The sequence below is a fragment of the Anarrhichthys ocellatus genome, unplaced genomic scaffold (genome assembly GCF_004355925.1).
Source record: "Anarrhichthys ocellatus isolate YVR2014 unplaced genomic scaffold, GSC_Weel_1.0 scaffold17, whole genome shotgun sequence".
Classification (NCBI taxonomy): Eukaryota; Metazoa; Chordata; class Actinopteri; order Perciformes; family Anarhichadidae; genus Anarrhichthys; species Anarrhichthys ocellatus.
Window position 1 is genome coordinate 2,979,382 of NW_022280047.1, and position 15,320 is coordinate 2,994,701.

Here is a 15,320-nt window from a genome sequence, read left to right on the forward strand (position 1 = left end):
TTCACCCTGCTGGCACTGAGTTTTTTGCCCTGGCACCAGTCAACACAGACACACACACACACACACACACACACACACACACACACACACACAAGCAGAATTAAATCATATGCTGGCATGGAGTCACACTTTACCCTGGCACGGTGTCACTGCCTTTCACTGCCGTGACTCATGCCAACGCTCTAATGGATGAATCCTGCAGCGGTCTAAATAAACACGTGTGTGTATTTCAGAGTGTTACCGTGTGTGTGTGTGTGTGTGTACATTATCAAGGTGTTGTGCAAACATTGGAATTATGTGTCACAACTGGCCAGATGACTTGCCCAAGGTTCCGTCTTCGAATTTCTGTGAGTCGCTTTGGGAGGCTGCCGCCATCGCCATCGCCATCGCCACATTTGCATGAGGAGAGGTTGTCAGACTAACACCTTCTCTTGTCTCTCTCTCCCTCCCTCCCCCCTCCCTCCCCCGTCGTCCCGCACTCTCTGTATTCCTCTTGTGTCCGCAGCTCTGATAGCCATAGGCCAGTACAGCAGCACCATCGAGACGGTGGACGCCGGCTGGTGTAAGGACATCACGGACCAGGGAGCCACACAGATCGCCCAGAGCAGCAAGTCCCTCCGCTACCTGGGCCTCATGAGATGTGACAAGGTAACGAGGCTCGGCCCATTATGTCTGCCGCTGTCTGGTTTCCTGTCAGTACTACACAGTATATACTGCAAAGTGTGTGGGGTGCAGTTCTTTCAAAAGATGCTTCTGCCGATGTTTTTAAATGCAGAAAATCAGAATTTTTTTCTTCTTTTAGTGATGTGAACTGCAAAAAATTTTTAAACATCTGATGTCGATGTTTAAAAATAGACTGTATAATTGTAATAGTACAATCATATGCATTATGCATGCAACCGTGTGTTTAAATCCAATATTTCCAAGCAGCAGTCCTGCTCAGCGATGCCCATATTGGCTGATACAGTCATGCTTTTAAGGAGATACTGACATTGGTATAAATGGTACATGAAAATATCTGATGTATATATCTGTTGCACAAATGTGCCCATACATAAACACAGCTACATAATCACACACATGAACTCCTCAAAAGACCCAGGCAACGGGCCAACAGAAAGTATCTGGAGGAGAGCGCGTGGAGTCGCTAAGCCGCCGCTGCCTGTGCCCAGTGCGTCCAAGTGATCAGCCTGTCGGGCGATAACCGACGTAAAGTGACACGATGACCCCTCTCCAACCTACTCGTCTCTGGGTCTGAGAGACGGTCTTTTTCCAAAGTCACCCTTTAACTCTCATCTGGCCTCTTACCCGTCCAATCGCCAACCTGAGGGAAGCGCATGTAGTTGCAGTGCCATGGCAACAACTCCACCCACCTCTCCAATTGGCTCAGCGGAGCTCCTGCCACACAGATGCATCCACTTAGTGTGGGATCATTCAGCGTGACATGAGTGGGATGAGGGCAGACAAGGCAGGGAGCATGAACAGCTGCCTCGACCCAGAAACTTTACAGATATTGTGCAGCCTGGTGTCTTGTACTGCAGCCTGACACACAACACCAGGCCATAATATCAATGCTGGTGGGCCTGCTGAGTGTAATAATATGTTTTAATAGGCCTTTTTTGTTTTCCGGCTAAATTTCACATTTGGGTTTTGGGCTAAACTAATTTAAACGCCCCTGCTGCGCTGTAAAAGAAGTGCGAGTGGATGTTGGCAGGGGAGAAAATGAGGGAGGAGAGACTTTGACTTATAGTCGAGGCCTTTCACCAGGCTGGGAACTCATCATTTTTATTTCTGCATTATAAAACCCTGCATGTCGGGGCCTCGAGGTTGACCCTATGGATTTTTCCCGATTAAAAATGCCCACTCCCAGAGATCGTTAAGTGCGACAAGAACGGTGGTGTATCATATTTATCTATTTGTGCCGTAATTAAATTAAAACATACGAGGGGTCCGCCGGTGACTCCATATGTAGGGTCTCAGTGATGAAGCGACGCGCTCAATTCACATTATTGCAGACGCCAATGCGTATCTATCATATTTATCTAGGAGTAATAAAGAGTAACTGCATTACATAGCAGGTGATCACTTAGATGCCCATTTTCATTTAGTTCCCCCGCTGCCTCGCCGACTCAGTGACCCAACAATCGATACCTCGGGCCATGTTAATAAAAATCTGCTCTGGAATGTCGCACATCTTTTCTGGAATAACAGTTTTTTTTATCCGCTCGTCTCCACCTTCCGCTTTCACGCTCCTGCCGAACAAACTCACCCATGCCCTTTATTCATCTCTCCGTCTCTCTCTTTTCATGTGTGGCATTCATACTCATAATTCCAGAGGATGGAAAGATGAATAATTATTCTTCCTCTGCTCTGAAGGAGGGGATTTGGGGATGACGGAGCTAAATAAAGCAGTAATCGGTGCTATTGGAGTTGTAATGGAGTGTGAATCGAGCAGAGACAAGAGTTTGACAGTTTCCAAGGTCAGGTACGTTACCAGCTCTGCATCGGGAAAATTAATTCACTGCATGGCGGTCCCCTTCACCCATTTCTCCGCCCTAAAACTTTTGTTTAGCATTGCAAATGAGCCTGGAGTACTTGAGGTGAGCATCGGTTAGGCTTGTACCTTCTTCCATTCTTTGTTGTGTTTTTTATATTATGTTAGGCGTGGAAGGGAGTTAGATGAAGTCAGGCTTCAGGAGAGGGAGCGGGAGAGAGGAATGGCTGTAATACGAATTTCGCTCCGAGGAAAACAAATAAACAGAAATAGGTTGTCGTTACCGAGGTCACGGCAAAAAAAAAAAAAAATAGAGAGAGAGAGCCGCGGAGCGAGTTAAAGAGGTAAAAAGGTGAGAAGCAGTGAATTGTGGTCATCTACAAGTCAGCCCAGGGCAGCAGTGACCACGCTCTGCCTTCTCCTCGCCCTCCTGTACTCTCATCTCGGCCCTCACACCTCCTGCCCCTCCTGCTCTCCTCTTGAGATCCTTCAGTCGTCTCTACAAAAGATCCGTGCTTCTGTTTTCTCTCTAACATTTGATTGGAATTTTATGTATCTCACATTGAGGCATTTTCCTGCAGCTGGCACTCTGCTCCGAAACAACTCTCAGTTTGAGGGGAGGTTTGATATCTTTTATCAGATCGCATTATAGTCCGATTTCAGCGTGGGACTTTTCGGTTTTGGCTTCACTTCTTCTGTTTGCTCGAGGAGGTCAAGTGGCTTTGAAAATCTGATCGAATTACACACATTACATTTTCTAAAAATAGAACCGTCACAGTAGTTTTTAAACTAATTACAATGACAAGTGCTTTGACCACTGCTTGGTGAGAACGGGTTCACAGTGGCTGTAGTGTGTGTTGCATGCTGTGTCTCCTAAATGAACCAAATCAGTGTTTTAAAGCACTTGTACATTTTTATTAGTATTGCCGCATTCAATTTGGTCGTGTTTTTCCTGGTTTGCATTTGACATTTCAGCCTCTAGAATTTGTATCACGCTTTATTTGTGTATCGCAGCAGTAAAATCCGGAGGCATGTCCAATTCAATCTCGGGGCAAACTAATCTCATCTCTGCACTTAATGCAGTTCTGGGAAGACGCAGAAGCTGGAGGATAACTCTCAATTCCACAAGGTTCCCACATAATGAAAGTCTTGTGCAAATTACTTAACTTTGGATTTCTCTCCGCCACAGCGTCTTGTCTTTACGTTGACAAATCCATTTGAGTTTTTTATTTTATATTGCTAAATTGTTTAAAATAACAAATATGGTGTAGCAGCTTTGCCCATGCGTCCGCTCGTCTCTTCCTCATCCCAATGTTGACGGCGTGAATGACCAGCGTATATAAGGTCAACAGTCTCATATTCCTTATTGAGGAGTACATTCTGGAGTAAAACGCGGGACAAGGACAGGAGGGGATTCCAGGCAAAACTCCTTCAGTTCAGAATGTGTTCTCTAGATTTTGGATGGTGCTTTCTCAAGTTGCTCTAACACTCTTAGCTTGACCCCCAACAGCCTCCATTGGTTTAGCTCAGCTCCAGGATCTACACACTTGAGGAAACATCTCAATATTTACCCGTTAAGCCGACCACTGTCCGAGCCAACATGCTGTCTTTGACAGTGGCCCCGGACCTGAAATCATCTTGATTTGCGTACCAGCCGTGAATGTTTCCGCTGCGAATATAAATTGTTATATACACATACACGCAATGGTGTGCTTTGGCAAGTGGTGAGATCTGTGTTGACAGTGTTTTGGACATATTGCAAATATTCCCAGAGTTAATATTTCCCTTACAAGGACTTTGCTTGGTTTTTCTTTTCAGGATGTGTACGTTGCAGGAATTTAGTAGAAATAACTGCAACACAGGTAGAAAAAAAAAAAACCCGGTGTAGTTATAATATCACAGTAATAAACAGTCATTCATAGCCTCATCAGCATCAAGGCTAGCCGAAGCCCGTCTGCTATACAGATGTTCAGGGAACTCCTGCGGCCTACATTTGGCTATTTAAAACAAATCATGGTCCAACTTTCGCTCTATTTCTTCCTCTCTCCCTCCCTCACTTTGTTCCCTTCTCCCCCACGCCAACTGATGTGGAGTTAGGTTTCAGACGGGGTCCCGTCATGTCTTTGACAAATCCGGTCTTGTGATAACCTTGACACACAGCACGGACAACCCAGCCAGCCCTCCGCCATGGCAACGACAGCTCGGCCTGTGCAAATTTGCTTGGAATTGTCAAAACGCCGGGAATTTTAATGTCCCAGCTTCCCTGAATGTCACAGGACTTAGAAAGTGTAGAATTCATTTTAAGAACTGTTAACAGGATCCATCTGGCTCTCCTCATGTGGAGCAGTGTGAAGGATCGATTTCCTCCGTCACAGTTTATACAAACATGCTTCCGTACTGTATACATTTTACTGCCAGGCAGCCTGAATTCTGTGTCCACTGCCATTTGGACTGATATGAAGAATTCAAGATTCTTTAAAAAAACAAAAAAAAATTTTTTTTTAACTCTGTACAAACAGACCGAGCACAAGCACAGATCCGTGTGCAGTTTTGATTGTCAGAATATTTTCTTATTTAGAGTGTCCTTTCAGAAGCTGGATGAAATTGGGTTGTGATAGTGTCATATGTGTGCCTTTGTCCCACTTGTCTTTTTCTCTCCTGCCCGTCTGAAAGATTTCCTTTGTGTCTCAGTGTGTTTACACGCGCTCAAATACGACGTGTCCTTGTGAAACTGTGTGTGTCCTCCGAGAGGAATTTATGTTATTTGCTGTGAACACGGCTCATAATGGAGCATTGAAATCAGAGCCCCTCCAGGCACGGGCGAATGGCGTGCTCCGCCTGCCTCAAATGATTACACCCCTCTGCCCTCAGGGCCAAACGAGCCGCTTCTGACGAGGGGAAGGAATGCGATTGATCCAGACTCACCCAAAAAAATAATCAAATCAATTCATTTCGACCCCTTTTCAGCTATGACTCTGTTTCAGTCTTTTGAAGCATTCAGCTGAAAGAAAATAGGGCCTCAGTCTTCTGAAAAACTGAGCCGTTTTTTTTGGCTCGGCAACGCCACGCATGTTGGCGAGAAAAAAGCACGGCTCCCCATTGAGTCTGCTGTTAAATGTTCGGCCTTCTCTGTGGCAGGAATTCGTCTTTCTACACTTCCACAAACACGGTGGAACATCGTGTATTATTTCCAGGCTTTCGGCTGGTGAAACTCAGTTCACTGCCGTCTGAGGTAATTTTCAACTAAAATTACAGCGATGTAGTAACAACACTCTGCTCACCGGGCTGGGCAGACACAGAGACGCTGAGGCACAAACGCACATAAACATGCCAAAGTCACACAAATGCTGTTACATGTATGGATTTTTTGGTGAACCACAAACGTAAGACGAGTGTCCGGTCACAGGGAAGCTTAATTCATTTGTGCAGAAACACTCTGTAACTCATTCTTCTCTGTTGATGTATCACTTTGGGGAGTTTGATCTTATTCAGACTCAGTGGAATGTTTTCTTTCAAAGCGTTTTCACAGCTCAAATGTACATCTTTCCTCTCTCATCCTCTTTCTTCTCCTGTCCATCCTCTCCCCTTGCCTCTGTCCTCCTCTTATGTCCCCTCATCTTTTTCACTCTCCTCCCCTTCTCCTCTCTTCTCACCTACATTCTTTTCTTTTCTTTCTTTTCCCCTACTTCATTAGAGCGAAAACAAATGGGCAGTCTGACTTGTGAAACAGAGAGGGAGGCAAACTCACACAGTCAGCAGGAAAGCCGGACTATGGAAAATAATGACACCGACTGCTACCGACCCCTTCAGGGACAGCTGGTGGAGTGAGGAAGAGTTACTCATCATAGTAATGGAGGAGAGGAGGGAGGGGAAGAGAGAGTAAAATGAGGGGTGGCCTTAAGGAAAACAAAAAAGAAAAGAGGATTCAAAGAATGACACAAACCAAGACAAACTAAAAGTAAAATTGGATAAAAAAAGGAAACAATAGAATGAGCCGGCTATTCCCTTTACAAATGCGCCCCCGAAAAAGTGTTTTGTGTAAGCAGTTTTGAAGTGTGCTCCCATTACCTGAATTGAGGCGGAGCGGCGTTTGGGGAACAGGTATGAGCACCGATGCCCCCCCCCCCCTAGATAGAGCAACCAGACAGACCTTGTTAAAAGAACAGACATCCCAATCAATACAGTCGTTCCACTGGTGCATCCAGCTGCCGGGGACGATACACAGATAGGCACGGCACAGCAATTTGCAGACATAAACAAGGGCCTAATTGTTCAGGGCCTGGAGGTTTGGAGTGAGGAAAACAAAGATGAAGTATGTCGAAGAGTTAGGAGGCATTTTAACTCTCGTTTAGGAAATGAGAGTTTGGAAGCCGGGCCAAACTTTCTCTGATGAGTGTTGTTATTGTGAACGGTGGGGATTCTCGGTTTAAAAGGTAGCTAAAGCGAAGGGAGGTGGGGGGGGGGGGGGGGAATTAGGAGAAAGATGCACGGCATCAGGTGTAATACGGGCAGCCTCCCTGGCTCCCGTTTCCCCGGCTTTGGTCGGAGCCGAACTTTCAAAGTCGAGAAAGTAGTCTGAAAAGAGTCATTTGCTGTTTGTGATTTTCGGTGTAATCTCGGAGTCTCATCCCCACACAGAAGAGCTGTATTGATTGGCGGTCTTAACTGGAGCCGCCTCCTGATCATCCCTTCATCTCGTTTCTAAAAGGCCAGGAGCCAGGGACAGTGAAGGAGATGAGGTGAAATAAAGTGAGACATTGACAGAGTTCACTGCGTATCTGAAGGGAATCTCAGCGTTGCCCTTCAACAGAAATCTACCAGACGCACGTAAACCTGACCTCACCCGGCTCACATACACACTCATGCGTTCCTTTGCCTTCTCTCGCCACCTTGTCCTCACTTTATTATATATATCTTTTTACCCCTTTTCGTCTCTCCCTCCCTTAGCCTCCTCCAAGCAAGGACAGCCAAGGTTGTTTGACTTTTTGGATGCTGCTCACATCTTTTGTTCATTCAATTACTTCATACAAGTTGCCCCCATCCCCCCTGTTGTTGTCTTCCAGCCTTTCCCCTTTTTTTCCTCCCCCTCCTCCTCCTCTTCCTCATCCAGTGCTGTTTACTCATCACAACGGAGGTCAACATAATCTCATGGAGTCATGGACAGACAGCAGACCAGACTCAGTGTGGTCTGGATACTTCAGACTTGCCATTCCTGATATGTTTTTGGGAATAATTTAATGTCTGGCTCAATGTTTTTATTTCAATTTTTCCGTCTCCCGGACTTTGAGAGAGACGGCAGGAGGTCACAGTCCATTTTTAGCCTTCGGGCGCGACATCTGTCTGTTTTGATGATGAATTAGCTATTTAATGCTAATGACATTGTAGCCCCCCCTCGTCTGTACAAATTGAATACATCCAGAGGAGCTTGTGAAATGTTGGCGGTAGGGGATCGATGGAGCCTCTGAGTGATGTCCAGTTTTATAATCTGCTGGGAACAGAGTAGCCACCATTGGATGTAAACGCTTTGAATACGTTTTTGAAGAGGAAAAATGACTCATGGCTGCTCGGTGAACATTTGAGAAAAAGAGCAAAACAATTCAGAAAACAAAGACATCCAGATGTATCATACTGTCAAAATGTTCTGTTTGCCCCTGACAGTGAATAGAACAAAAGGCTGAAATCTGTGTCCACGACGTCTCTCGTTGACCTTTTAAATACAGAAGAGCTTGACTTTGATTGCAGCGTCCTCGTGTGATTATTCAGAATTAACCTACAATTCAGAATAATCACTTTACAGGAGGTGGCGTCCAAACGTCGGGCTTCCAGATGAGGTCGCTGAGTATTGCTCACCGCCTCGTGTCTTTTTCCGGCCGGTCTGCAAATCCAACCCTCGCTCTCCTCGCTCTAAAGAGTCGCCATGAATTTTGTATCACGGTGTTCTTTGGGAGGACAGGGTCAAGCTGTCCTCATTCCTTATTTATTCTGAAGAACAAGGGAGTCAGGCGGGGCAAAAAAAATTAAACACAGTAGCTCTGTTGTGATTATCTTCAAGGAATTCTGCTTGTGTCTGACCTCCACTAAGCTGCCCTAGAATTTGTTGCAAAAGTTTTAGTGCGTCTGTCTGTCTGTCTGTCTGTCTGTCTGTCTGTCTGTCTGTCTGTCTGTCTGTCTGTCTGCCTGCCTGCCTGCCTGCCTGCCTGTCTGTCTGTCTTTTAGTTTACAGGACATTCAACAGGTCTGCTGTCTCTGGTTGTCTCTCTGCGTTTGTCTCTCCACCTCTCTCTCTCTCTCTCTCTCTCTCTCGCCTGCGTTTCTCTTTGTGTGTTTCTCACGACGCCGTCAATTTAACTCCTGATCAGAAAAAGTTTAGGGCTTCTGAAGGTTACGTCTTGAACTGTTGGATTTATTTTGACTCCAAATGTGTTATTTATTTGTCAAAATCCAGCGTGCGTGGTGAAGAGTCTCAGTGGACCCAGTCCGGAACAGACCTGTGGGAAACCCATCTGAACCCAAATTGATTAGATTAATATTTATAGATTTAAATGATATATTATTCATGAAGGAAAAACTCATCTGTAAGGGGCTTGAGGACAGTCAGTCCAAAATAGATCCAAAATGTGGTCAACTCGAACAGACCACTTTACAGCTCACTCTTTCCATCAAGTTATTTGTGATCACAGCTGATAGAGATTCCAGACCTGCTGCTATAGAATTTGATCTGGACTGAATCGGGTCCCTGCTTTTGGTAACTAGGAACTAGGTAACTAGTGGAAATGTGAGGCATTGTATCCTTTATTATATTGGATGTTATTTTAGTTTGATGAATATAGTGAAAAATCATATGAGAATATCATACAGCAATTAACAAAAGTTAATTGTGGCTGCATCAATGTTATTATTCTGGCGTTTGTTTCTTTTTACTCCAGATTTAATTTAATTCATCTTAAGGAAGCATTCTGTAGAAATGGATGAGTATGATACAAACAAATAAAACTAAGGCTAGTTTCACCATGTCACCGCAACAGCTCCCACTTTAATTAGCTTTGCTTTAGTTCTACCTAATAGATGGAGCCGTGATAGTGTTTTACCCAGACTAACACATCAATTGTGAAAAAGCCTCTTGAGTTATGGAATGTTTTCCTCCATTCTGCAGAGATAAGAAGGCCTGCGGGGGGGGGAGTGAGTTTGGGGGGCTGAGCCTCAGCCTCACACACATTCCTCTAGTTACCTTTGTCACGCGTGATGGAGTGTGGGGTTTACAAACCTGGCCTCCAGAACCTCTTTCTCTGACCCTGTTCAGTTGAGCCCCCATTCCTCCGCCTGTGAGTGTACGCACTGACACCCTGCTTTTTCACTTCTGCTGCCGTCTGATATTGTGCAGGGATGAGGGTGTGTGAGCGGGACCAGACCTCAGTTGTCGCAAGCGGTGCCTGACCTGTTTTTTTTTTTTTTTGTTTTTTTTTAAGCGCACACAGAGCCATGCACTGCAGATTACTGTGAGGGCTCTCTGAGACAAAATCAAAATGTTTGAGCTCAGGCTTTCCTCGGTAAAGAGCAAGTCTATTCCTTAAGCTTCCAATCCAGTGCATCGATAGTTCATTTAGAAATATCCTATCCTTTCAGAATAAGTTTGCGGCGACCTCTTTTCTGTCCCTACACTTCAGAAATCCTCTGCTTTCTTTTCCATTCACTCCCCTCGCCCTCCTTCCCCTCCCTCTTATCGGAGTAGGAGAACTATCCTTCAGTTGTCCAGTCACTCGTTTAGAAACTTTACAACTGGGGCTTTTCCTCTGAGCAGTTTAAAGAAGGCTATAAATCTGGCCTGTTTAAACCCTGACTTGTTTAAGCTGCCTTTTACTGAGACCTGATGCACTGCATTCTTCTGCTGCCTAAACAGGCTTTTTAAGCATTTACCCCAAATGTATTTACAGGTTGACTGATACACTCTCTACATGGGAGGAGACAGGGAACGGGGGGGTATTTGTCTCTCTTTATGCGCCTGGGACCACAGCAATGGCTGCCACATGGCCCAAGAAAACGTGGGGAAAGAAGAAGAAAAAAAAAGTAGTCTGCCCTGCAGACATGAATGAAAACAGAGGAAATAAAAAGAAATAGTGCAGTTTTCATTGAAGCTTTCTTTAGTCGTATATAAAAAGGACCACTGCACTTAGTTTTCTGATATCTGCGTGTATTTAGATACAGTTCTTAAGTTGTGCAATATCAATACTGTTGCGGCGTACACTACGGGTTCTGATATATTCAGAAGGAGTGGCAGCCGTATATTTTTTTAAGGCCGTCTACATCCTCAACTCTCTCTTTATTCCACTTCCCTACCTTGATTGCTAAGAGCACTTACAGGGTGTTCTCACCACGCCAGTCTAATATGATATGCATCTTTGTGTTTGTGTATCTGATTATCGATTTACAACCCTGTTCTTCTTTTTCCCACTGAGAATGGGAACTGCAGCCGCATTAGTCACCTTTATGACGCGCTTTACAGCACTGCTTACTAGGGGAAGGCCCGGGGCTTGCGGTAAATGTATATTTTAGCGTAGTGATAGAGTGCATTTGCATCAGAGGATCAGACTTAAAAGAAAAAAAGAGCTCAGTGTTAAGAAAAAGAGCAGATAAGAGGACTCCCCACGAGAGAACAGAGGTCACCTCGGGATCGCGCTGTCGCTTCCCTTAATTAAGCCGTCACATGCAGAAAGTAGAGGAGCTGTTGACACACACACACACAACCCATGTAACCTGTTCACGTTTACTGTACAGCCTGTTCAAATAAAAGGTGCTTTTTTGCCGAGTGGCGTATCAGACATGCATCTTTTTGTTTCCCCCTCATTCCTCTCTTGTCCTCTTGTAAACCCTGACAACGGCACATCACCCGTCAGCATGCATTACGCCGCACTTAGATCTGCAGCGCCGCATCTTTGAAGTTAAAATGGGGGGAAAATATCATAAGTATAGGCCTCGCTCCAGATAGCTATATGGCTGTGCTCCCAGATGCTTCCCAGAGATTAGGACCGTCAGTGAGTAGTGATCTGCTCTATCATATGGCTCCCCTACAGACTTGGCAGCAGGCTGGGAGGAGGAGTGGTACAGTAAGTACGCTGGATGAGGACTGCATGGGGTAAAAAATCTCCCTGCCAGAGCCAAATATATTTAAAGCACCATTCCTGACAACAGACGCAACAGCGGTTTCCGACAGCATTTTTTATAGCCTATTTAGCCTAGCAACCGAATGTCGTTTTGCCTGTTTACAAAGTTTCACTCTGGGAAGAAACTGCTGAATCACCGGTTTTCAAGTCATGTGGCACGACCGCTGTAACCAGAGGACTCGGCCAGCCAGTTACCCGCAGCATTTGGTCCGACCTTCATGTCCTAACACCAGCCTCTGAGCCGCAAATACCAAGCAGGTGTGGTGATGTCATCGCGTCTCAGTCAACATACCACAGAGCCATGCAGAGGGCACACACAGCCTTGTTCTGGAAAGACAACAGGGGTTGCAGCTTGGAACTCTGGGAACTTGCTCGGAGAGGGTTTCTTTTAGAGGACGCTGTTGTTTTTAGGCCTGAAAAGATTTACAGTAACTCAGTTAGGAGGAGAGTTAATGGATGCTGTGATGCATAAATGCTTCCGTTAACTGATTTTCTGTCAACAAGATTTTCTATCCGCCGGCAATAAAATGTTTTAAAAATGAGCGCAGGCATATGTCATTCTGAGAGGCCAATTAATCAAACCAGGTACAATGAGTTTCTGTGCCGTGTTGTAACCGTTTCAAACGTATACAGGCTTGGATTTGATTGATAGTAAAATCATTTCTTCTCTTCAACCTGATTGGCTTTTTCCCTCTCCCATAATACGCTGTTTGAATTCCAATCATTTGACGCCTGCTGCACGTGTCGGTAATTAACATTTAAAAATGATCTGAAAGTGTTTTTGCTGCACACAGATTTGTATCAACAAGGTCAGTGCGATAGCTGTTCTTCTCATGATTTCCATCAAAGTGATCTTGGTGCAACTCAAACATTTAGCGTTGCTGCAACCGGCAATTAGGAGAGTGATTCAGCGTTTTTGATTGGGAGCTCAGCAAGTGGATCCGCAGTAAATTAGCATTAATGAATGTTATGGCCTCGCATCAGTTTGACAGGTCTATTCTTTAGATTTGTTTTAATTGTAATTAAGCCCTGATTAACGAGCTGGGGGATGTTTCATTCTCTTTTCAAGAATATAGTGTAATATGTTATGAAGGCAATCAGGGGTTTGTCATTTTATCTGCTAATGAGGCTCAGCCATATGTCACAACAAACTTTGTCTCTGGAGCAGCAGCGATCGGAGGACCTCTGTGAAGACAATGTGCGGCCATCTTTGTAGGCAAACTACAGGTTCGCCCCCTGTTGCTCAGGGCTCAAGGCGCTGACCATGAACCGTTTAGGACGCCGGTTTCCTGCTATCTCTCCACTACCGCTAACTAACAAAGGCTTGAATATCACTCAAAAGTAATTATAAAGAAGAAAAACAAACAGGTGTGAGGTTAATCTATCATCTCATAAAAGCTAATGATGACTATTTGGAGCCAGTTGCTAAATTTGTTGAAAAGGATCCAATGGTGGTCACACCACACAGTCAATGAAAAGCTCATGATTCAAGAGAGTATTTGGTCAGACACATGGGTCAAATCGTGAAAAAAGGGAAAGACAGAGAGTACATTAATCCTTGCCTCTGAGAAACACTGCTTGTTATTAGAACCGACTTCCTTTCTTTCCTTTGCCAGGATTTATTAAACCTTTCTCTCCAAAGAATGAATATAAAAAAAAACCAATGTGCTTCAACTGAAAAAACAACAGAGTTTTCAACCAGCTTCCCTAAAGCACAGAGAATCAGAAGATGTAGCCGTATGATAAACAATAGAAATGTCCATTTGTTCAAGCTCCAGCAGCTTGAACAATTCTCTTGTCATTAGTCAAGTTTCCAATGCATGAGTGTCTCCATCTACTGTGAAGCAAATATTAGGAGTTCAAGATAAACAGTTGGTGGCACTAAATCTACAGCCTGCTGCCATTCAACCACTGCAAAAAGAAGAGGACGCAAAGAGATGACCAAATTCAAAAAGTCAGACCTCAAACCAGTGAAGATGACGTGTAAAACTTGATGGAATTATGGCTCCATACTGATCTGATGCTTCCTCTCTTCAGTGGAAGTCACCTGCTTCCTACATGTCATGACTTATTTGCCAAATCTGCTTGGCGAATCATTTTTTACAGCATTTCCACTCATATTTCTTGTGAAAATTTGCATCAAAACAGTTTGATTGAAGCGCTCTTGTACCCATAACATACGCTCCACGGGTTACTTCTGGTCCAGCCGGGGATCTCATGAAATAATGTAGATTTCAAGAAAAGGCCCTTTTTTTTGTTCTTTGATTATTATATTCTCTTTTGTGCCCTATTGTATGTGAATACACATCCAGGGTGTAATATCCAAAATGACCCCCGTCATGGTCGACCAGTATTGTCAACATTATCGCTTCGCTTGTCGAGTTTGATCTTCTCGGCACAAGAGGGTTTGTTTTGTAAAAGTGTCAGTTTGGAATTCTCACTTTATCTCATAATATGGTGAATTCTTTAAGGCAATATCCTGAACCACTGTTTTATTAATGCATCAGCTTTGCCAATGAATCATTGAACACAGCACGTAGAACTGTTGCTGGAATTTATTGCCGATTTGAATGCACCTTTCAGCGGTGTAGATGTCGGAGGGTTATTATTTCAAATGTAAAAGCCCTCTGCCAGTCTGCGTCTCTTCCACGCTGACTGGAGAGAGAACTGAGGCCGGACAGTTTTTTTGGCACTTGTTTCGCAGAATTGCCTCTCAGCGTCTGATCAGGGGAAAAAAAGAGATGAGAATCAGAAAGACTTTTCGACCCTGCGGTTTTGATTATATCTTATTTTTCTTGCATCGACGGTATCCTGAAAGAGTCTGTCAATCCTCTGTGTGTCGGCGTCAAGCACCCGCACTCCAGCTCGCTGTTTCTTCTTCTGGCGATCAAAGCGGAAGGCTGTTGTTGCTTCTTAGTCTTCTTGAATTTGCTTGTGCTGAACAGTTTCCATCTTCCCTCTGTGACCGGGGAAGAATCGGTGGTCTGTTCACAAAGAAGGCTTATTCCTCTCTCTCTGATTCTGCTGGTTTTATCCCGACTCTGTCCGTTTGTTCTCTCAATTGTCTCTACTTGACAAGGAATAGGCTGATACCCACCACTTAAAGAAGTTGTGTTCATTGAAGAGAAAGACAGAAAATGTCAACCAGAGCAGATCAGAACCCGAGCAAGAGCCAGGGAGCTGTTACCCCGGCGAGACTTCTCTTCCAGAAAGCACAGCAACCTAAGGGCTCTGGGGCACTGAGCTCGGGGGAAACTGTGAAACACTTTGTCACTGCTTTGGCAACAACGGATGACTGTGTGCTCAACATGTGTGCGAGTGTTTAAACATCATTTCCCCTGGAAAGTGTCATGCTCGCGGGTGGGCGGGGGGGTTGGTTCTGGGTGGGTTGCGGTTAACCCCTCAAGGTCTCCAGGGTTACTCTGCCTCTGGTCTTTGTCAGATTCTCAGGCGTTCTCACTCTTGGCTCTCGGTGACGGTCTGACGGAGTGTTAGCCTGGCGAAGGAGTGCGGGAGTGGCTAATAGCTGCTCGTCTTTCTAGTCCTCTGAGAACACGGAGGCCTCATTAGCCTTGTGAGCTCAGCCGTCCTCTGGTGCCGAACCCATCGCTATCGTCCAGCTGTGTGTGTGTGTGTGTGTGTGTGTGTGTGTGTGTGTGTGTGTGTGT

At 44.9% G+C, this 15,320-nt stretch overlaps 1 protein-coding gene across 2 annotated transcripts in view; it reads left to right on the forward strand.

Moving 5' to 3' along the window:
- fbxl17 (F-box and leucine-rich repeat protein 17) overlaps positions 1-15,320 on the forward strand; it is a 204,512-nt gene that overhangs the window by 184,800 nt on the left and 4,392 nt on the right. Inside the window, exon 10 of one of the 2 annotated variants that reach the window (XM_031856172.1) lies at positions 506-648. In XM_031856172.1, coding sequence (XP_031712032.1) covers positions 506-648 — 143 coding nt within the window. Of the gene's footprint in view, positions 1-505; positions 11,298-15,320 lie in introns of those variants that run through there. The other variant, XM_031856171.1, reaches the window with a different exon arrangement.